Source organism: Grus americana, chromosome 13 (genome assembly GCF_028858705.1).
Source record: "Grus americana isolate bGruAme1 chromosome 13, bGruAme1.mat, whole genome shotgun sequence".
Lineage (NCBI taxonomy): Eukaryota > Metazoa > Chordata > Aves > Gruiformes > Gruidae > Grus > Grus americana.
Window position 1 is genome coordinate 1,547,108 of NC_072864.1, and position 23,062 is coordinate 1,570,169.

At 45.3% G+C, this 23,062-nt stretch overlaps 1 protein-coding gene across 1 annotated transcript in view; it reads right to left on the reverse strand.

The window, feature by feature from the left end:
• SPG7 (SPG7 matrix AAA peptidase subunit, paraplegin) overlaps positions 1 to 23,062 on the reverse strand; it is a 32,759-nt gene extending 9,697 nt beyond the window's left edge. The window contains exons 1-11 of the mRNA XM_054840112.1: positions 22,689 to 23,062; positions 21,065 to 21,167; positions 19,670 to 19,759; positions 14,713 to 14,963; positions 13,624 to 13,763; positions 10,822 to 10,924; positions 9,165 to 9,290; positions 8,674 to 8,836; positions 7,747 to 7,920; positions 1,724 to 1,848; positions 433 to 535 (exon numbers count right to left, since the gene is read on the reverse strand). Of these exons, the coding sequence (XP_054696087.1) occupies positions 433 to 535; positions 1,724 to 1,848; positions 7,747 to 7,920; positions 8,674 to 8,836; positions 9,165 to 9,290; positions 10,822 to 10,924; positions 13,624 to 13,763; positions 14,713 to 14,963; positions 19,670 to 19,759; positions 21,065 to 21,167; positions 22,689 to 22,808 (1,498 nt within the window). The 5' untranslated portion in view covers positions 22,809 to 23,062. The remainder of the gene's footprint in view (positions 1 to 432; positions 536 to 1,723; positions 1,849 to 7,746; positions 7,921 to 8,673; positions 8,837 to 9,164; positions 9,291 to 10,821; positions 10,925 to 13,623; positions 13,764 to 14,712; positions 14,964 to 19,669; positions 19,760 to 21,064; positions 21,168 to 22,688) is intronic.

The window sequence follows — 23,062 nt, forward strand, 5'->3', positions numbered from 1 at the left end:
CTACTGTGACCAGCAAAGTAATTGCTATTCATTCCTCCTATCGCTTTCCTGGTAACGTATATCAACTTAAGAGTCTTTCCCCTGAAGCGCAGCATCTCATCCCCAACAGCTTGGACAGGAGCATGAGCAGTGGTTCCTCTCCTTAGGAATTAAGAACTCAAGCATTAAAAAAAGGGTATTTTCCCTACCCCCACACCCTGCTGGTCCCAGAAGTTTCAGAAGATTGAAAATAGCCATGAACAATTGCTCATCACAGCTCCATTCACCAGAGAGCTGTTTAGGTGTCCACTATTTCCACAGAGATTGAGAAGGCTCAAAGAAAAAAGCCTTTTAGACCAAAATACCCTGTTAAAACTAAATAACCAAGCAGCTCCAGGTTCAACTGCAGAACTAGCAGGCAGAGCAGCCCCATAAGGACACAGGATATCATACCGCTGAAGCCCGGAGTCAGTTCAGCAAGGTGCTGCGAGTAGAAGCTGGCATCCTGGATCAGTTTGAGACCCTTCAGGTGCTGCTCAAAGATCTCTCTTCTCTCCTGTGAAGAGCACAGAACACCTGAGCCCAGCAAGCCTTCACAGTGCAGCAGTGTTGGTGCACAGCAAGGAGCAGAGAGCAGATCCTCGGCAGTGGGGACAGGGACATTGCCACCAGAGGGCAGGGCTGTCCTTACAGGAGCCCTGGTGAACACCCAGCTCTCAAATTCAGAACAGATGTGTGGAGGCTTACCATGAGTCACGGCTTTCTCGCTCAGGGCCACTCTCCCCTCCTCACTTTCACTCTGATCTGTCTTAACTTTTCTCTTACCACAAAAGTGCTCGCAGGAAGGAGCTCTGACTGCCTCTACCTGCTCCCTCACATGCCACCAATGAAAACCCCATCTACGTGCTGCTTAGCCTGCGACCATCTCCCAGATGAAGATGGGGCTGAGATGATGGCCGGCAAGTAGCCAAGGAATGACTCCTTCAGCTGCTCCAGGAGATCCAAATTAAAACAAGGGGCTCAGTTGCCAGGGTTTTTCCCTTTCCTGCTTCAGGGCAGCTGCACAGTTCATGCTTCTGGTACCAGGTTCTATCAGGCATTTAAGGTATTTTAACTGAAAACTCTAAGGACAACAGTAAAGCACAGATGGGAGAAGAGGAGCCTGTGCTGGCAGAGCAAACAGATCTTTGCTGCAGCTGAGTCTATTCCCAAAACTCTGCTAGAAACGTCAACACAGCAGACATGGAAGACTCCTAGTAGATGGATTTAAAAAGCATTCAGAAGGAGAAAGTCACTTAACTGGCTGCCTGAAGGAAAATGAGGAGCCTTACAAGGCTAGTGAGGACAATAAACCTACAGAACAAATGGTGCTCAAGGCACATGACAATTTAAGCTCTCACACAAGCCAACTTGCCAATTAGGTGGTTCCCAATTTCCTGGAGAGAAGACACAAACATAGTTCTGCATCTGCATGGCAAAGAAAGCCTCACAGAAGAATTCACGGCCAAAGCTCATACCAGAGCAGAGACACTTAAAAGCAGCGAGCTGTCATTTCAGAGAAAGAAGCAATTGCATTAGCATGTCAAATCCTTGATTCAGAGCACATAAGAATAAAGGCAAACAGAAGCTCACCATCTCTATCTTCTCCAAGCTCAGCCTTTGCCAGGCCAGTGAATCACCAGCAAGGACAGGGACACCTTAGTCATCAGCGTTAGGAAGGGACAGGGCAGTAGGCATAACATACCTGGAGTGTTGGAAGATCAATAAAGATGTGCCTGTCAAGCCTCCCAGGTCTCATCAAGGCATTATCCAAGACGTCAGCACGGTTGGTGGAAGCCAGCACTATGACATGATCCGTGGTTCCCATTCCTGTAGAAAAACAAGCAAAAACAAAGGTGAAGGTTTCCACCATCACAGGTACTGCACTGCAAGCAGACAAAGGGGCAGGGCAGGATGCAGAGAATGTCTTACACAGCTTTATCACAAAGCTGGGGGTGTTTACAGCACCCTTTGGGGCAGCTGAGGCTGAGAAGTGTCCTCTTCAGCTGGGAGCACAAGGCAGGAAAGAACCTCCCAAGTCACCCAGGCCAACCTCTGGGTCATCATGACTACTCTGAAATTCCCTTTTCATCTACATAATAAGCCTTGGCTTACAACTTTTTTTTTTTTTTAAACCCTTCCTTTTGCCACATTTGGAAATTGCTCCAACTAGAAACCAGAGCAGAATCTCTCTATTCTGATGAGTTAGGAGATGCCTTCTCACCCCCGGGCTCAAGTCAATTCCTTCTCCTTTAGCTCCAGGTTGTACAAACAACATTTGCCAGCTGAAATAGTCTTTCCCTCCCAAATATTTCCGTGCAAAGCCCTTTCAGCTTTCATTTATGTTTAGCCTTCAGCCACAGATAGGCCACCAGGATCACCAGAAGAAGGGATAGGCTCTCTTCTGACCAGCTCAGGTTAATGCAGAAAGGGAGGACGTAGCCTTGCCACCCAGCGAGGGGCATGTTACAGCACGACTTGATCTTTGTCTTCTTACTCATCTTTTACCACCCAGAAGGCACCCAGGCATACTGCAGACCAGTGCAAAGAGCAACCCTGCAGAACTTACTCTACAGACACATGGGTAGACACAAAACACGTGTCTGCCCAAACACCCAACACCAAACAGCTTTGCATACACTAGCTCAAGCCACAGTCAGAGAAGGTTTTGTCTCCAGGTCTTTAAGATGAAGGGACATCAGGATTTACAGACTTTGAGAGCAGCCTGCAGTATGGAGGCATCAAAGGCAGACAGAGCTTCCTGGGGAAGCCAGAGCACTAGCAGCTGGAGGAGGGCAGAAAGGGGCAGGCGGTTGTGCTGCTTGGGTGGGGAGCCAGAGATCATGTTGAGTCACCGAACCACACTGCTTATTTATTACATTCCACCAGGTGCCCGCAGGCCCCTGGGTATGAGTCACCTGCTTACAGCAGATTCAACAGCCCTGGCATACAGCAACCTTCCCAGGGAAAGGACGCGTTAGGCCCACGTGCTTCCTTCGCTGCCAAGTCACACGCTGCAGAGAGGCAGCTTTATGCACGTAAGCTGGGCGAGTTTCAGCTCTCTCCGGCTCCACCAGAAGAGCTGCCAAATGTGTCAGCGTACAAGAGCTCAGCAGAGAGATTAAGGTTACAGGTAAGTCAGAGGACTGGCTCCATCAGCTTGTGCTATAGCAAACTGCAGTTCCTCCTGCCTGCAGGATGCTGTCTAAATAAGCTCCTGGAGAGGATGAAGCCGGCCGTTCTTCAGGGATATATCACACTGCACTTTGGAGTGTGATAAATAGGCAGCGAGACTGGCAGGCACTTGGGGGATAGCTAACTTCATTCACACGGCAGGATTAGATGGTACAGTACATTATCTGCTTTGCAGCTGGGAAAACTCTCTTAAAATAGGTCTGACTATTAGAACAAATATAAAAAAAAGCAACCCAAACAGAACCACTGAGAGCATCCTCCTCACATCAGCTTCTGCCCCACTTGCTCTCAAGCCCGTATCCCAGCGGTGTGAAGTGCCGCTCCAAGAAATCTACAACTGCAGCCTCCGATTCCTATTACCGTTCCCAATGCAGCATCACCTGGTGTGTCACAGGCTTTGGCTTCCAGAGGCAAAAATCAGCCAAAGGAACAGTCTGCGAAAACAACACCTCAGTCACATCAACAAACAAAAAACAGCTCTGAAAATTTAGCCTGAAGAGAGCCTTCATATCTACAATGTTTACAAACGAAGCCACTTCAAAAGGGAAAGGGAAAAAAGGGTCCACTTGAACTGGCAAGTGCTGCGCTCCCCACTGAAGCTGAGCACGTTACTTTGATGGGTGTCTCATCTGCATTATTACACTGTGTAATTCTCCAGGCATTTGTTCAAAAGCCTTTTGAACATCATCTGTGTGCAACATCATTGAAACGGGGCCACCTTTGTGAGGGAAGCCTCAGGGTCAGAAACTTGGACACAGCACAGATTGGGAGAGAGGTCTTGCCTGAGGACATCAGGTGAAGAGCTGCTACCAAAGGATGTCCTGCAGGACGTCTTGCATTTTCATTCACAAGACACAGATCAGCCCAGGACTGTAAAGCTCCTCTCAAACGCATTCAGAACAGAGAAGATATTTGGGTCACATTCCTCTTCCGCTTGTTTGCAGTTTGTGACGGAAGATTTACTATTCAAACCAGGCACCTGTTTTGACAAAGCCTGGAGTACATGTGTCACTCTGGCTTTAAAAACAGCTTTTGTACATACAGGCTCCCTCCAGTCCCTCCCCTTCTCCCACCAGACTCCCGGTGCTTCCAGAACACAAAGCAAGCTGTCAGAGCGAAGGAAACCAAGGTCGCTTGCAGGAAGAGCACTACAATTACTCTAAAACCTGCATACCAGAATTACCGAGTATCAAACTGCACATTCATCCCATACAACTTCGCATAATGGCTTTTTTCCTGGTGTCCTCATCCTTCCTCCAGCCCGCAGAGCGGGTTCCATATAGCTCTGACCCTCCTTTTCTTCCTCTATCTTACCTCTGAGTAATCTCATTTGAACACACAAATTCGACAATCACTGCTAAGCTGATGACTCACAGATCTACTTTTGCACAATTCCCCCCCCCGCCCAAATTAATAGCTAACTCTGTTCTATGGTGTTGCCTTGCAGAACTTCAACCATCAATTTAAGCCAAAGACAGCTAAAACAGAGCTCTCAACCTTCCATTTCAAGGCTTCCTCATTACAAACACACCCCACTCCTCCGCCTGTGCTTGAGTAGAACCGTTAATCTCCTAAAAAAACCTTATTCACCAGCATCCTAAAAACTATTTTGCCACAATGCACATAGCACTTCAGTGTTCCTTTGGGTAACATGTTTGGTTAGATAACATTTCAATAACATGTGCCAAGATCCCTGCTTATGAGTACAAGCCAACGATAAGTCCACGTTTCTTGTACTAGCCTGACAGTCCTTGCCAGCTGTCTCCCATTTGACATTGTAAACTCCTTGGGCTATTTTTTTAGTATGTGTTTGATAAAGCACTTAGCCAAATGAAGGACTTAGTACATGATCTGTATGAGACACGAATAAATAATGAGACAATATAAATTTAAAAATAACCTAGGCAGCACACAGCAAACAAGGGATTCTTAAACTAGATATTGAGGATAATGTTTACCTTATAAACCCACTTTCCAATAGAGTTGTACACTAATTTCTGAATTGAGACTCACCAAGACGACACTCTAGAAACCACACTTAATTTCTACAGACTGGAGGAAATCAGTCATTTTCATTTTTGCTAGAGAGATGTGGATTGTATGGACTATGTATTCCTGAACAGACAGATGGGTCTCCATTTCATTCAGTGTTAACCTGTTGCTAGCTCACCCTACAACCGTCAGGAGGAAAAACAACCCAACCACGGCAGGATTACTGTTGTGTGTTACTACCGGCCCTTTCTGTCGACACCTACTATACTGGTACACCTGTAAACAGTTATATTCACTCCAGGAATATTTACATGCTTAGCCAAGCTGCCCAAGTTACTGCACATGCAAAGTCCCAGGGAGCCGCACGCACATATTTAAGGTGATTTCTGGTACCTACATAGCATTGTGTGTTTCAAGGGTGTTCCTCTGATAACCAGGTTTCTGCCTGGTTGTTTAGGACCTTAAAGCTCTTTCCTCTCCTTCAAACACTTCACGGCACCTGTGCTGAAACAGAGAGAGGTCTGCAGAGTCTCTATACAGCAGGACCCCTCTGCTGTCTGTACCATGCTGTGCTCCCACTTACAATTTCTCCTCCTTCTGCAGCAAGGGCAGAGATCCAGAATTATAGATCATCTTGCGTATGAAGGAACGTCTACCCTTTGCTGAGAGCAGTTTTACAAGTCCCAGCTTCTCTCCTTGAAAAGGGAGTGCTGTCTCCAGAGCAATCTCCAGAAGGCAGCCTTGCTGCAGAACTGCAAGATGTGCTCTACTTCAGCAGGGATGCATCCCTGTTTCACTGCAAACATTCAGTAAAAAACCAAGCAGTTTTAACCCATTTAACAAGGTCTGGAGAAAGGGGGATGCTTTTACTGCAGGACAGCTTTTGATTTGTCATATTATGAGTGTGATGAGACAATAAGTGTCACAGTTACAGTCCAGGGAAGAGGTGGCTCTGTCCCACAAAACAGCAGACGGACACAAACACTCCCTGATGGGCAGGTAGTTAGTTATTCCTTACCCTGCTCTGCAATTATAAGATTTAGCAACAGAAACACTGCAAGTTGGGTCAGTGCTGCAGGCTCTGACAGAGTTATGACTAAGAATAGATCATTCTTTCTGGCACTTGTGTGAAAGTGTCTGAGAAAAGGGCCGATTCCAGATGCGGTACAGCCAGAATCCATCCAGAAGTGTGGCATCAAACCAGGGCTTGTTTGCAAAGCTTATCTCTCTCAGTTTAGATGGGGATCCTGTAGACAGGCAGACAACATGAGAATACATCAAAGGACAGGAGAATTACATTGCTTATGTCCCTCTGGGACAATTAAACTTTAAACCTTAACAGGCTTTAAGCCACCTGTCTTAGATGGAATACAGCAAGTATCCAGCAACATTTAATGGCCAGTTGCACCTAAACATTACCCTCTACAGACAGCAGTGCCCTTCCTGCCAATTCATTTTCTTTTGCTTCCCCAGTACTGCAAATAATTCTTCTCCACCTGCCAAGGGGAAAACATAGTCCCGAACTGAACCCTTTCCTACAGTAAGAGCTTTTGGGGTTGCTGCCCTCTGCCAGCCATGATCTCTAATGCACATTTTCTGTTCATTTTATTAGCAGGTGGATGCTTGTGTGGCTGTTGTGCAAATTCACTCGGGATGTGACGCTACACTCTTCTGACTCAGAGTCTTCAGTACAGTCACAAAACCAGCTGGCTCCAGGTTCTTAAAATTTACTAGATTTAGCCCCAAACCCTTAAAAGCCTATATAAATGTCTAGATTTCAAGAGGGTTAAGCTCCACAACTTAGTCACAGCACATGCTCAGAGATCTGTCCTAAGCCCAATCACTTCCTTAGGTAACATCAGCTCTGGAGTAGTCCTGCCTAAGTCTCCAGGAACAGGTGAGGAGAGATATGCTACAGTGCCTTCAGAAACAGGGACTAATGATGCGGTACACGGGCTCAGAGGGGTGCTTGAGGAGATTCCTAAAGGTTCTGCAGGAAAGTTGGGTCACGGTGAAGCAAGTACCGGGCACACAACTTCCACAAACCCTATGCTGAACAGCAGCTGCTGCTTTTCCTCTGTACTCAGCGCAGCAGCTGGTGAAGGGGAAAAAGAACAGAGAAAGGATCGACTTCAAGTGAGAGATATGACAACCCTCGAAAACACAGCAAAGCCAGCCCAGGCCACACTGGTGTCCACACAGGAAAAAAAAAAACCATCCTGACGTTCAGGGCTGCAGCCCCTGCACTAAGCAGCAGTCTGAAACACAGTTATCACTAGTCGTACAGACGGTCTTTTAGCAAGGACAGGACCAAGCTGTAGTTCTGGACTTAGTCCTGAACAGGCTGCAAAGTGCAAGCTAGCCTCATGCCAGGGAAGGGGGGAATGAAATTTGTTTCAGTGCAATGGTAATTACTTCAAGCAAGAAGAAAATGCTAAAGAGACATGGCAAGTTCAAGGAGGAAAAACATGTAGAGGCCAACAGCTTGGACCTCTACAGCAATAAGGGCCCAGCTGTTGAGAGGCAGAGAGAAATACTGACCGTCCATTTCCACCAGCAGCTGGTTTAAGGTCTGCTCCTCCTCAGCATTGGCAAAACCAGATATATTGGTTGAGCGCTTCTTTCCCACAGCATCAATTTCATCGATGTACACGATGCAGGGCGCACGAGCCTGGGCTTCTCTGAAGAGGCTCCGAACTCGGGCCGCTCCAAGACCTACAGGGGAAGGGAAGAAGACATAAGCCTCACAGCTAAAACTGTTAGTACAGCGGAGAATAGAATTCTTAGCCCCTAACGAGACACCCGACACCAGGTAAATCCTCAGTGTATGACAGTCCCCCCCCCTCAACACTCCTGGCACAAAGAAATAGCCACATAACTCATATGTTTAACAGCCCTTAGGCACTGCTCCTCCTGGAGTGTGCTGGCCTCTCACTGAGCTTCTACAGCTGCTGCAAGAGGGGCTCTGGTCCCAGCTCCTAACATGAACTCCTGTTCCTTCCACAGGTCAGAAGCTGAAATATTCAGCATGTTCCTGCACACTGGCCCTTGTCAGGTCTCAAGAGATCTAGGAGGAAGGAGGAAAAGGAGGAAGATGGAAATCTTGAGGCACAAAGAGGCCATACTTTCTCCATCAGCAGGGAGCAGCAGCAGATCCATCAGCATCCTCATATAAGGAAGGAAGTCTCAGCTTTAATAATAGGTACAGGGAAGTCAAAGATAATGCTTTCAGGTGAAGAACCATGGCTGCACACTGGCAGAAAGAAATTCAGAGGGCATGCATTTTAGCTCCTACATAATTAAGTACTCTCTACCACTGGAAACCTTTTATATTTTTGTTAAAAACATCCAACTCGTCATGCTCATGCAAACACAGGCTAAAACTCGGTCCTTTGCAATAGGCCCAGCCAGCACCCTCCAACTCCACAGACTAAGTGACCTCCACACCCTTCCTCCTGAGGAGCTTACCTCCTATCACCTCCACAAACTCAGAGCCTGCCATGGCCAAGAACGGCACTTGTGCTTCTGTAGCCACGGCCTTCGCCAGCAACGTCTTTCCACAGCCTGGTGGTCCGAGTAACAAGGCACCCTTGGGCACTTTAGCCCCAAGCTGAAGGTAGCGATCAGGACTCTACAAGAACAACACAGCTCTGTCAGATTCTCAGCTCATGTGAAGCACCTGCACAAGAATATGGCCTCCCAGAGCTTCCTGATACTGTTTTCAGCCTGAGCGACTCTGGGCTGCTACTGGGAGCAGCTACATCTGCATTCCTGTTAAGGAATTGGAAATACAGGGATTGAGTCATGCTGATCACGGCATAAAAAGCTGTCAGCTTATTTAAATGGAGGCTGCTCAGTGTCATGAAGGATGAAGAGAAAAGATACACCTTCCTCCCCAGGTCGGCCATCTATCCCAGAAGACAGATAACAAGCACTTATTTTGTTCTACTTTTACATACCTTTAAGTAGTCCACAAATTCTTTGACTTCCATTTTTGCCTCATGCATTCCCGCTACATCCTTGAAGCCAATTCCTTTTCCAGACTTCCCATCCACAATGGTGAAACGAGCCATTTTCAACTGGTTCTGTGGAAGGTAACACAAATACTGAAGACACGCTCTGACTTTGGACAAGGCAATAGTCTGGAAAGGCTCTTTGCTATACTTTGGGAGACAGCACAGGTAGAAGCTGCCCCTAACACACACCACTAAAATGCCCACCAACACATTGGTGTTTTACTAACTTTTGCTTTGGAAACATTTCACAGCCCAACTGTTGACTCAAACTTTATTTATCCACACCTTGTTGGGAAGAGACAGAATAAACCTGCAGTAATAGTCCCAACACAATCCAGCTCAAACTCCATGTACACCAGGCAGGGATACTTATTAAAAACATGCAGAACACCCCAAACCTTATTTGGGATCTTCTCCCCAATTTCTAAATGCTCTGATCCTTAATACACATAGGACAGGTATACTTTTGAGGAATATGTATTGATGGTAAATAATTGCCAGTGGTAAATAATTACTGATACTGTCTTGTGAATGCATATAAACAGATACTTTGCACCATTGTCCGATGCTGCTGGTGGTTTCTACTGCAACACAACCCAGGACAGAACAAAAACTATAGGTTCTCAAATTTAACAGACACCACATTTCAGTCTCCTGGTGTGTGTTAAGCCACAGTGACAGTCAAAACAATAATTTAGTTAAATGCCCTACTTGTAACTGCTCATTATGTCCTACCGAAAACAGCTACTTGGGATTTTTTTTTCCCTTTGAGAAGAGAGTTTATAGCTTCTCAGGCCTAAAGCATCAGCTGATCCAAAGGAAGAGTTAAACACGCAGGGCCTAGCTGTCCCCACTTACGCAAGGACAGAATCTAGTCTTCAAGGCCCTCATTACTCAACACTTCTTTAAAATATTCTTCTCCTCTGAGCAGCTGCATCCCTTTGTGTAAAGAGAATCCCAGAGCTAGAAGAGAACTGCAGAGGATACTATGTGGCAAATCTAACAAGGGACCGAATTCACCGTATTTTCATCCCCAAATCCCTGCGGTCAATGGCAGTGCACCCCAGGCTGATTTCTACAGAGTTTCATCAGCTGATCCAGGCAAGGGTGGAAGAGGGGAGGAGGAGATTTGACTGATGTTGCAAGCAAGGCATGTGGCATGAGCAGGACAGGCCAACACATAATGAAATCCAGAATCTGAACATATTGTATAAATTGAGAACTCGTTTTGCAGAAAGCAGCAATTCCTACTTCTGGCTGTATGGGAGGCACATTGGCAGGACCCAGTGAAAAACACCATCTGCAGCTGCAACTCATTAGCAGGCTTTGAAAATAGCAGAGCAAACTGGACTGCGAATTCACTGAGCTCAGCCCTTCCTGCCATTGGGGAAAGAAAGGGCCTCAGCTAAGGCCAGATACTGTACGAGCTAGTCAGATGATCAGGACAGGAAAAGCAGCAAGATGTGTCATGACTGGAGAGTCCTTGGCACCGGTTAATTCTCATTCTGCATTGACTTCGCTGGAGAAAGGGGAGATTAGGCCAGCAGAAGACAAGACTACCCAGAGGCTGCAAAACACCACCAAGATCCAGGATACTCACAAAGGCGTTGAATCCTCCTACCCGGCTTGCAACCCTAATAAGGCGGAAGATGCTCCATAACATGGACACGGCCACAAGCGTCACTATCAGGGAAATGATGTCACTAAAAGGACAAAAGCAAGACAGGTACAAATTGAAGTGTTCAGCCACAACTTGGTAAATAATACTCAACATCACTATTTTCAGTATTTTAAAGGTACCGGTATTTAGGCTACAAGTGCAGCAATGGGCAGACATAACCAACAAAACGGAACCTTTACAGGTTTTTTTATATATATCTATCTATCTATAAAAAACAAAAAAACCAGCCCCCCCAACAAATAGATAACCTAAAAAGTTAAACAGGGGACACTGGCAAATACTGCTTACAGCTGTGGAAGAAATTCAACCTCATCATCCCCTCCAGAGACATTTCTACTTATAAAACAAATAGGATCTTCAGGCAGCCAAATCATACCCAGAACAGAAACTGGCGGGGCTGGCAGTCCATCCAAAGGGAGCTCACTGCAGAAGACCTGCATCAGGCAACACCAGGGAGATTCCAAAATCCCTAATCCTGGCAGAAATCCCGGTGTGGGTCTCCTGTTATGTGGCTGCTCTACCTAGTCTGGTTGGCCCTCCCTGGTCAAGTCTCTCAGAAGTCCTTCATGACAGAAAAACTGCTACAGCAACCAAAATCATCAATTTTCTGGATCCTTTGCCATACCAATTGCATTAGGAGGGAGATGTGGAACAGAGATGGCACTGCAGGTCTAATACAGTTACAGACAAACACGCTGAGGACAAATATCCTGTGAGCTCTAAACAAAGGATGCTTTCAACAGGAGGAAAAAGGACCATATTTCAGATGACAGGTTGGGATTTGTGGGACCCTGTTCTGTTTCACATGCCAGTGAAATCATCTGCTCTCACCACACTTCTATGTCTTATCTTTAAGCTAGGAATGTGCGTTCCATCTCTCAGCGAGGGATGATTTACTGAAGCAAGGGGACCAGCATGTGCTCTATACCCAGCTGCATTTGTTTCTTCTTGGTGAGAGATCCTAGGCAACACTGGAAACTGAAAGTCACCTTCAGTTTGTCAACTATGCAAACAGGACTAATTCTGAAATGCATCAACTGCCCACATCTCAGAGTAAACTGAATCCAAGCTGCAAGTAAGTGCTCTGCACCTCAAAGGTTCAAACTCCAAACTGAGACTCTGAATTCTCCAGACATCCATCAAGTCTCCTGAGAGACTTCAGACCCTATAATATCTCTTAAAAAAAAAAAAAAACAGTCTCTTTTCAGGACAGGGGAAGCAGCTTGTGTTGGTAGCTGACTAACTCTTCAGTCTACTCTTCCTGTTATACACAAGTTTGAAAAAATTGGCAAGTTCTGAATTTCAACTAAAGGTCTCATACTGCATGATAAATTAAAAAAGTTTATCATTATATAAACCATGTATTAAAAATGTGCAAATCTTGTTCATAGGACAAGTAGACAAAATCCAGTCCAGGCACCCATGACATCTGTTTCCCATTTTGGCAAGGTGTCTGGGAAGAAGAATTACACACACTGGCCATCCCCACCTACAGTGGGAAAACCACTGTGCTCCAAACCCTACGAGCTACTAAAAGCAGATGACATGCTGTGCACGGTGCACAGGTGACTGGGCCACCTCGGCAGATAAACGTAGCGGCACGATGCTATCTGTTCTCAGGAATCAGGATTTCTTTATCTAGCAGACAGGACTTCTGCACTACATCTCTGTGTTAATAATTTAGAATAAGCAATTAGTTGAGAACTCGCCAAACACTGGAGTCTCTACCCACACCTACAGAAAGCATCTTTCTGCACCAGTGTAATGGTCACCGGTGATGGAGATGGACTTGTTCAATACTTGTTCAACAGCCCACTGAGCGAGCTCCACAGGTCTGTTTTGTACTCTGGACCCCATAAATCCTGTTTTCAAAAACAAGCTGCTGGTCTTAACAGAAGGGCAAATAAGCCACGTCAGCAGCAAATGCCCACAAATCATCATGTGAAAACACATAATAGAGCCGAGCCAGTGCTCTATACTCTTTTGACAGATCTTCCCTCTTCTTGCTCATTATAGCTCATTTCAGACTTAAAAGCTTTGATTTTTTTTTTTTTTTAAGCAAAGGATCTTGGTTCCAGGTAACAGAAAAGGGCTGTAAATTTAATAGAAGTACTTCTCATTGTGATTTTGTATGCTAGCATCAAAGCTGCTCTGCTCAGTATGTGGCTCACAGCTGGAGCAAGCACCAGCGCAGGCTGTCCTCAGAGCTACAGCTGCTGGAGAAACAGGCCAAAACTAGGTGTTTATTTTTACAGGCTGAACCATCACTGCAGGCCTTCCTTGCAGCATTTTAATGGGGGAAGGCTCACAGCACCACTAGCATTCTCCACAGACCAGGGTGTAACATCACTTGTTGAGTCAGGATTCCTATCACACTCCACACCTCAATAATTGATTGTAAGGACAAAAAGTGCTCTGCTGTGCAAGGACGCACGGCAACCAACACAGACCTTCCTCAGACTTGCTGTCACTGACCCAAATCACTTCGGTCTGCTGCACGCTGCAGTTCCAGATGCTTTCATGGGACCCTCACTTTTGAAACATTAAGGTACATCTAGAGCATGCCTGTTCCTGAAAGACAGGGTAAGCGCTCCAAAACTGAGACCGCTTTTTTGTTCTATATTTATATAACAACATCTAGTTGAAAGTGACTTTCCTCTCTAAGTGAGGGATGTCATCACCAATAAAAGATCAACAGTAAGCACAAAATTTGTATCATACTTTCCATAAAAGCCAGGATGTTTGTAGGAAATGGGGATTCTCTCTCTCTCATCAATATTCAGCTCGTCCTCCGCAGCTCTCAGCTTCTCTTCAAATTTGTCAATGTTTGCCACCCGCATTGTGTACAACAGCGTAACATTCTGGGGAAGTGCAATCAAAAGCAGCATTTAAGTATTGTAGTATAAGGATACAGCAACAAGCAGAAACAGTGCACAAGTCAGATAAGTTAGCCTTATGTTACATCCTTTGATACTGCAGCAATGAACTCAGGAGCAGGTAACTGACACCGGGGCTCCAAACAAACTTCAGAACTCCTCTGGACTTTTCAGCACCTTATGAAAGCATGCAAGTCAAGAACTAAGTCACAGCTCTCTAGAAACAAGGAGATGCAACAACTTTGTAGGCCAGCTGAAGGATGGAGTTAGTTTTGGGACTCAGACAAAATTTTGTACTATGTATGGAACATTGGGAGGGAGGTGTCTGTCTTGTGCTCCACTCAGATCTTGTTTCTGTATCTTAGAAATTAATTTCAACCAGCAGTTTGCAAATGGATCATAAGTCACTGAACAAAGTGGGATGTATCCAAGAACAGTATTTTAATCTCTCAAGCTAGTTTGTAATAATTCTTAGTGGCAACTCCTGGAAGTAAGTATGTAATCTAACTTTGCTTTGTTTCCATTTTGGAAGATTCAGGAAGGAAATCTGATGGAGTTTGACAGAAGACCTGAAACTAAAATCCAAATGGGAGAAAATTTTTTGAAACAAGATCTAGTAATAAGAGTATACAACCTTCTAGACACCTTCTCACATATTGGACTGAGCCAGTAAGGAAAAACTATTGAATTTTTCTAGCTTTTTAGATATATTTAAGATTTTCTTCCAGGCCATTATTAATTATTTTTACAATTTAAAATAAAAGGCTTTGTTTCCAGGTTGATATGAGTAACAGAAGTCCTCTGAACTTATGAGGAAAAACTAAGAGAGAGCAAATTTACCAGCTAGAGTTTTACCCAACATATATTAATTAATTCAACTCTTTTGAACATTATAATCTAAGAGTATTCAATCCAATTGTAGAAAGCCACTCACGACTTGTCCATGTGGAGTTCCTCCTGGGTGCAGATAAATTTCCACAATATCACTCTCTGGCACCACTTCGATTCTCTGGACCTCCCCCTTCGCCAGCATCTCATTCACAAAGTAATTCCAGGAAATGTTGGTCCCTTCTCTGTTCTCGCTGACAGTGAATCGAAACATCAGCACTATGAAGGTTATGATGAGGAGTGCCCGTAAGCGTTCAAGATGCATCTGATTTTCCCTTTTCCTGCGTTTCTCATCCTCTTTAGAAAAAAGGATATCAGAGAAGAAAGATATGAGTACATACTTGCAGAGCTTTCTGACCCAAAGAAGGGACAATTAAATGACAGAGAGTAACACAACAGTACATTTTGGGGTTTGGTTTTATTTTTTATTGCATGTTTGGTCTCTCCTGAAGGACTAGGCTCAGGAGCAGTACCTAACTTGCACTGCACAGGCAATTTCCTGGCTGGCTCACAAAGGAGGTTGCGTGACTTGCCCAAGGTTACACAAGTGAGTCAGTTTTTTGGATTGCATGACATTCCCAGACCTTTCTGGCTTCTGGACTGTCAGACCATGGGGCCTCAGCTGTTCCATGGAACTGCACCTGGTCAAAAGCCTGGTTATGAAAGCCCAAGCACTCAGATGTAAGCTTCACAGTTGCCTGGAAGGAGGCAAATTTTGCATCTTGTTAGCCAGCAAAAAATTTGCTTGCATCACATTGCTGTGGCTATATTCGGCTGTTCCCCAGCACCTCCAAAAGCCGTGCAGTGAGGCACTGCATGCACAGAGGAGATGATGGGGGGTTACCTCTTTTGCTGCAATTGTTGCTTCAGTAAGAGGAGGAATCGAAGCATCAGCGAGCCAAAGCAAGCCCCTCACTTCCAGAAGTTATTGATTGTGTACAAAAGACAGACAGCAATCTCAGACATATTTTGAAGAGCTCTGAGCATTTCCTGTTTTAAAGCAGCCTCTAATCCTGGTCCAGGAGACTTCAAATGGTTACAGTTCACTAAATCCATTACAATTCCACCAAATGTCATTCTATTCTAAAACGGGAGAGACTCTCACTTGCCTGGCCCAATGCATATAGGCCAAATAACACCATGGGACCCTTGTTGCTAAACATCAAACTCAAGAATGACTATAGCCTACTTCTATAGAACATGCTTCCACACCGCCTAGTCCTCAGGCTGTGGCTAACACATCCACCAGAAAATACTAGGAGTGAGTAAAACCAGTCACAGCATCACTGGTAAACCACACAGCACAGTATTATAAGAGAGAATTGCTTCCTGGCGAGCTCCTGATCTGCTGGTACCCTGTAGCACTAGGCCAACTGTGTTTCTACTACCTAAGAAAATATCTGCATTTGCAGTAAATCTGAAATAGCACAGGCGACATGACATGCAGCTTACCTACACACATAAATACACTACAAATCAATCTCACTGTCTTAAAATTGCACAGATTTTCTCCCATGCTATACAACTAACCTCACGTTTAAAAAGGTTTGGTAACTCGTCCACATTACAGATCTGTATCAAACAGGGATTCCCATGCTGGATGTGCTGTCCTCCACCTTTACTGTACTAGTGACATACTGAAGCGATGACATGAGAAAAAGGGATGGTTTACTTCAAATATTTGCCAAATCTTTTTTTCAGACTCTCAACATTTTTTGCACTGCACAGGCAAATTTAAAACTCTGTGGTCTGCAAAGGACTGCCACGGCATAGTTCAATGTCATCTGCTAGCTCATGTTTGATTTGTTAAGATGACAACAAATATGTCCTCCTCTTTCCAGTCATATGCAGGTATTCTCGATATATAATTTAGCACTTGTTCTTGATATACAATTTAACATCAACAGCAACATGGCATACATAAATACTACTCTACACCGAGAAATGAATTAATTCTGCACCACTGGACTGCTAGTGCATCTGCCTGCTGAGCCCAGATTCGATTTATTTGCAAATTCATAACAAACGTTCTGACACTAGCATTTATCACCAGCCACCAATTAGACCCTACACAGACTGCAACAAAACCAAGGGACAAACATATGACCCAGTCAGATGCTAAAAAAAGTACTCTGTCCTTCAGATACGCAGCATCATTTTTCACTCGTTTCCTAGCTCTGCTCCACATTTAACAGGAAAGGCTTGTTCCTCAATAGAAACAATGCAGCTTTTCAGATAAGGTCATAATTTCAAAAGACAGTGACAAGCTCAGACATTGCGTCCAGCCCATCCACTTTGTTCTTCGATGCCATCTCCTCACTTCTGTGTTATCTGCTAGATCCAGCTTTATGAGAACAAAGCAATTCATCACAAAGCTGCGAGATGACATCCACTGTAGTCTTATTAAAGAAAATTAAAATATAGTACAATAGAGGCCTTAGTCCGGGCAATATCCTGAAAAACTAAGCAAGTTCTAAACAAAAAAGTTCTACAGAGAAAAACTACTCTAGAAAAGTGAGTGCCGACAGAAAGAAAGTCCATCTATCGCTAGGCAAGTTCCTTGGAGATCTGAGTCAAGTATTGATAAAGCACTTTTCTGTATTAAATTACAGATAAAGTGAGGATGCATATAGTATGTTCTAAAGCACACATAACTGAGGATACAATCACAAAAAGATCACCACAGGGTAAAAGCTGGTCATTAGGTATCTCGACACAAGCTTATCCAGTTTCTAGGAATTAGACTTGTCTAGGACCTTTAACCTACAGCTGAGTAATTTCATGAAAAAACACCATTTCTAGAAAGCTAGAAGGCAGCGCAAAGCTTTCCTCTAACTCTGCATTTAATTAAGGACAAAACCAATCTATTTCTAAGCTTATGTAAAGTGTGACTATCTTTGTGGTACAACATTCATATTGCACCATAAGCTACCCCACAACATTCAGTAAATGAGAACCAGTAACTGGATGTGACACTTGCAAGCAACAGCTGTGGGAATACTTCCAGCTTTTTAGTCTCAAAAAGCCTCCACGAAGCAATGATTTGCCATTAACCCCAAATCTGAACTCTCTGATTAAAATCTTGCAAGGGCTGCAGTGACAGTTTGAAGAGTTCTTTTTAATAATTACTGCAGAGACGAGTATTCCCCTGGAGACATGGGGTAGCATTCCACCTCCCAAAGTCAAGATATCCATTAATCACAGGAGAAGAGAGGCCACCAAACACAGCATGTTACCGTTTACTAATTTTAACAGCTACAATACTTCTACAAGGCACTGTGCAGTCTTGCAAACCTCTAAGCTCTGATTTCCTTAACGAGGACTCCGTGATACCTGCACTTGCATCCCACTGAAGACTTCACCCCAGTTAAACGGATCAAACTGGCAAAGCCACTGCTCTTGCCTTAAAGAGACTGCAATGACCCGAGTCAGGCTAAATGTCAGCAGCAGCTGACTGCTTTTATTTCAAAAGGTAGTTAATCCAAGAGGATTCTACCATTGCATTTAAGCACAACAAAGGAAAAGCCAAGCTATTACATTATTTGATGATACTTAGGTAAAGGTTTATCATATAATAAGGTGTGACTTAAACGTGATGCTAAGTGCCTTCTAACTTGCAGTACAAAGGTCTGGAGCCCTCCAGCCGCAGGTTTATCCCTTACTCAAGGGTCCAGGAAACAAACAGCACAGCAGGCATCCACACACTCACTCAAGACATCATCAGCCCCTGCAAGCATCAACTCATGTCATAAAATGAAGAAAATAATCAGGTCTTTGTTACGCTTCTGCAAGCATTACTGCCAAGATGGAAGGATGAGACCTTCACCTCGGTTACTTCTGACTCTTTTGTAAACTGCCCCACCAGGCCCACAGGTACAGGACTTCACAGCCAAAAATCTACACCACAGAGTCCGAAAACATGCCTTAAACAGAGCCCAGAAAATCTCTGCATGCACTTTAGTTCTTGGGAGACTGGAGGGAAAGAGCACATACCCACGAATGAGCAAAGAATTTTCTTTACAGAAGTGGAAGAGTCAAATTACACTTTTAAAATGGAATGCAGCTGTTGTCAATCTACAAATAGCAGAAAGCTGACAACGATATCAAGACTTGAAGGGACACCCACAAATCCACTTGTATTTGAAAAAAAATGTTTGGTGAAAACCTACTGGTAGAAGATAACAGTGCCTCCTACAAGGATCAGAACATTGCCTGTCAGGAGAAGTTACACAAAGTTTTTGTCTAGTACACAGAAGTTATTTCCCTGCACCCCCCCACCATTTGTGTCATTAAATTCCTCGCCCCCTTAAGCTTAAGGTACAGAGAGAGCACTCCTCAACTTCCCAACGTGATCCCCTAGGTTCCAGAACACATTTAGTGAGATAAAACTAATTTTCAAAAAGCCCTGCCCAGCAGGATGCCTGGGGCTTAGGCAGTATAAGGCATGCAAAGAACAGTATCTGGGAAGACTGATTTAAAAGAAAATAAAAAATCTGAGCAAGTGCCATTAGTAACACAGCTAAGAACCCTTCAAGGAATCTAATTTTAACTTTGAGCTCTGTAAATCACTAGAAGTAGACAGACATCCACAGTGAAGGTAAATGAAACGAAAGAAGAAAACAGAATCCAGCTTAAAGAACTGAACTTAGTTAATATAAGATCATTAAGTCAAAATGCTCTACAACAAAACCTCCAAACCAAAACTAAGTGAACACTGCTGTTTTCCTCCGCAAAGCAGCAAAACTAAGGAAAACATCAGTGAAGTTATTTGCACAGAATGCAAAGTGGCATGGAAAGAGAATCAGTTTCATGATCTGTCTTAAGCCTTATTATTCCATCATCTAAGCCAGAAATACTCCTTCAAACTCGTTCTCAGCCCTAGGCTCATAGAGGTGGTAAGTTACAGGTTTACGGTACCCAGAGACAGAAGCAGCCACGCTGTCCACCCTTACCCCTCACACACAAAACCTGTTTCATTAAGTATCATTTTAAACCATGCATACCCTCTTCCTCTTGCGGAGATTTCTTTTTGAATCCTCCATTCTTCTGGTTACTCCCTTGAGAGCTTGAAGTAGTAAAATAGTAAGTGCTACCTGCAGGCAAGGAGAGTTAAGTAGTTACTACCAGAAGACCTCAGGAGACAGAGAGGGGGACTGAGGATGGCAGAAATACACGTGAGCTCCAAATGCAGAGAAAGCCAAGCTCCACATCCATCCGAGCGCACAGCTTCACTCGTGTGCCAAGGGAATGGGACAGCCTCGCCAGAGGGAATAATGGGAGGGACAGACTCCTTTGGTTTCCTTATATAATATATATTTTTTGAGAACCCAATCAAAATATAGCTTTGTTCAGAAATCATTTTAATGTGGCAAAGAAAATAATTTGGAAAAGTTTCTTCAGTGTTGAAACATGTACATATTTCCCAAGGCATAAAACCACAGTTAACACTGGTATCGTCAGTTAAGAACAGCCTCACACTAGGAACTGTAAATGCTTATGAAAGGAAATGTACATGCAGGTTTCTCAGTAAATGCTGTTACAATACTTTAATAAAAGCCAAGAAAGTAATAACAGCAAGAATCACAGTTGCTGCTACAAAACAGCAAGTGAAGACTTTTTCACCAGGAAAATGCAGAAAGTTCACAAGGAAAACTGACTCGAGGACAGGAGCTTCCATGTCCTATGGTCTTTCACAAGGGCTCTGGAAAGAGGAGTAAGCCCAGGAACTAGACTGCTTGTCCCCCGCTAGTTCTACTAGAGGATTCACTGCCATTTGAAAGATTATGCATATATTTTTATTTTAACCTAAAAACCCCCAAACCTCTCAAAGGTAAAGCAGCCCAAGCTCACCAGGCCCATGTTGGCCAGAACAGCCATAACCAGCTTTGTTCAAATCTCAAAGGCATCAGCAAACTTGTCTTCCCAATTTGAAGAAGGCAGCGAAAAAAATAATTGCCTTTGGTTTACACTCCTCTGCTTTTGCTTTAAGAATTCAGGTAACATTTTTCTAAAACACACTTTTAACTTGTTCCAAGGCAAGGCTTTCAGCAAGGTCATACGACGCGATTTCTGAGAAAGGTGAATGATGTTTTTGTCTTAAGCTTTGCTAAGGAGGCACAGAAAGATCCTCTACTTTCAAGTCTGCAGATTTAAATTAGCTTTTAGGTCTAATGACTCTAGTGGTTACTTAATCACACTGAGCTCCTTGTGGAAAGGTGCCACTGTTCATCCCAAACAAGAACCTAGAACCCCTGCAAATGGTGCACAGCTCCCAAAGCCAAGGGCAGAACGGCTTTATTTCAGTTTCAGAAAGCAGGCAGTGAAGGAAAAGTCAACGCTCTTACTAAATAAGACCTTTTTCCACTCCTCCATGTGTACAGTTGCTCTTTGGGACTCACCTAAGAGATTCCAAAGCCTGACTGGATCTCGAATTACGTGTTGTTTCACCAGGGCTCCACTGAGACCTCGATGCATGGGGGAAAGTGTTTGTGACAGAAAACTCTGAGGAGGAAGAGAAACACAAAAAGAGAGGCAACTATTAGAAAAGTACTGTGACTGCTAACCCCCCCTTCTATATTCTGTGAGACTAAGATTTCTAAACATGAAAATACTGTGGGTAAGCTGCAGGACCAGCAGCTGGGAGACCTGAATATTACACCTGGTTGTGCTGTGGACTTGCCATGTGACTCTGAAAGCATAATTTATAACCCAGTTTAAAGAAAGCACACGTATAAATAGAAACATATGCTCAAAACACTTGGAAATGTTATCTTTTTCCTCCATGTATCTCTACTCTTCACTCTAAAGATATGTTGGAAGTCAATTCTTAAAATGCAAAGATACCTTCCCACAACAGGAAATTTTAAGGACTACTGCTTTGTAACCTTGCTGCATGGCAGGAAGGACAACGCAGCTACTTTCCTGCAGTAATTCAGCGGCAATCCTGCAGCCAATATTCACATTTAAAGGCAACTTCACAACACTTGAACTAACATTTACTAATACTCTCACTGAACGCAAGCCTTGCCCCTTCTCCGATGGGCAATTCCCGTCTCACCACCCCTCTACTGCCCAGGCACTAATTTCTGTGTGGCAAAGCAGACAGGGACACGGACTAGGCTGAATTCCTTCACCCTTTTTTCCTGGTTTGCTGGGCAGCAGCAACACGACGACTTGTGCCGGCCCGAGAGGCTGACCTCTTGGGATCGGTACTTTCTAGAACAGAACAGCTTAAGCTAGTTTAAACTGATCACAGAAAAAGCTGGCACAATTCACACTACAGTGCCAGTATTGTTCTTCCTCCATCGGCTACTTGGACTGCCAGTGCTTTGTCACTGCACTGAAGAAAAAAAACCCACAAAGAAGTCTTAAATCACATTGGAGGCCTGGTTTAAACAAGAGCCTTGCCTTCTGCATTCAGGGCTGCGCTGAGGAGCCCAGTGATACCAGCAGTACAGCAAAACGGGGAAAAAAACATCTGTGGCGCACACCAATGTGCTGGGTGCTTCTATCACAAGAGATGCAAAGAGCCAGCACAAATAAAGTCAGAAAAAAAACCCCTTTAATTAGCACTTCCTTGCTTATGATAGCCTAGGTGTTCTTTTCACGTGGAACTTCCCCAGGTAACCGCTCCACAGCGCTGGCACGATGGACTTCGGGATGGTCCGGCCTGAGAGCCCTTCTGAGGTAAGCCCAGGCTCGAAGGAACAGCCCGTTACGGCGCGAAGCCGTGAGCGCTCACCCAGCTCCCCCCCTCCGCCGTCTCTGGTGCTCCCGGCCCCGCAGGCAGAGCACCGGGCCGGGCTCTCCCCAGGGCGGGGAGGAGGCTCGGGAAAGCCGCTGAGGACGCTCGGGGCTCCGTGAGAAGGCGGCGGCGGCACCGGGGTGCCCCGGCTAGGCGGGGCCTCGCCACCCGGTGAGACCGGCGCCCTCCCCCCTCCGGTGCTCGGCGCTGCACGGGGGGAGCGAGGCCCCGCCCCGAGGCCGGCCCACCCCACTCCGCGGGCCCCGCCGCCCCGTTACCTGCAGGCCGTGTCCCGCGCCGAGGGCACCGCCGCCGGGCCGCGGACGAGCCCGGGCCCAGGCTGGGGCAGGCCAGCAGCTGCAGCGCCCCCGGAGCGACAGCAGCCGCAGCAGCGCCATAACCCGCCAGCCGTCCCGCTCCGCCTGGAGGCCTCCGAGGGGCGGCAGCAGCTAGCGAGCGCCGCGGAAATGCCGAGGGGAGGGCCGCACCAGCGGGCCGCTACGCTCGCCACCGCGCCGAGAACCGGAGGCCTCAGCGGGGACGGAAGTGCCCGGTGAAGAGCGAGCGGCCATCTTGAAAACGGGCCGGCAGCGGCGGAACTGCCATGTCTCAAGATGGCGGGCGCAACCGTTGGCGGCAGGGCGGGGCCAAC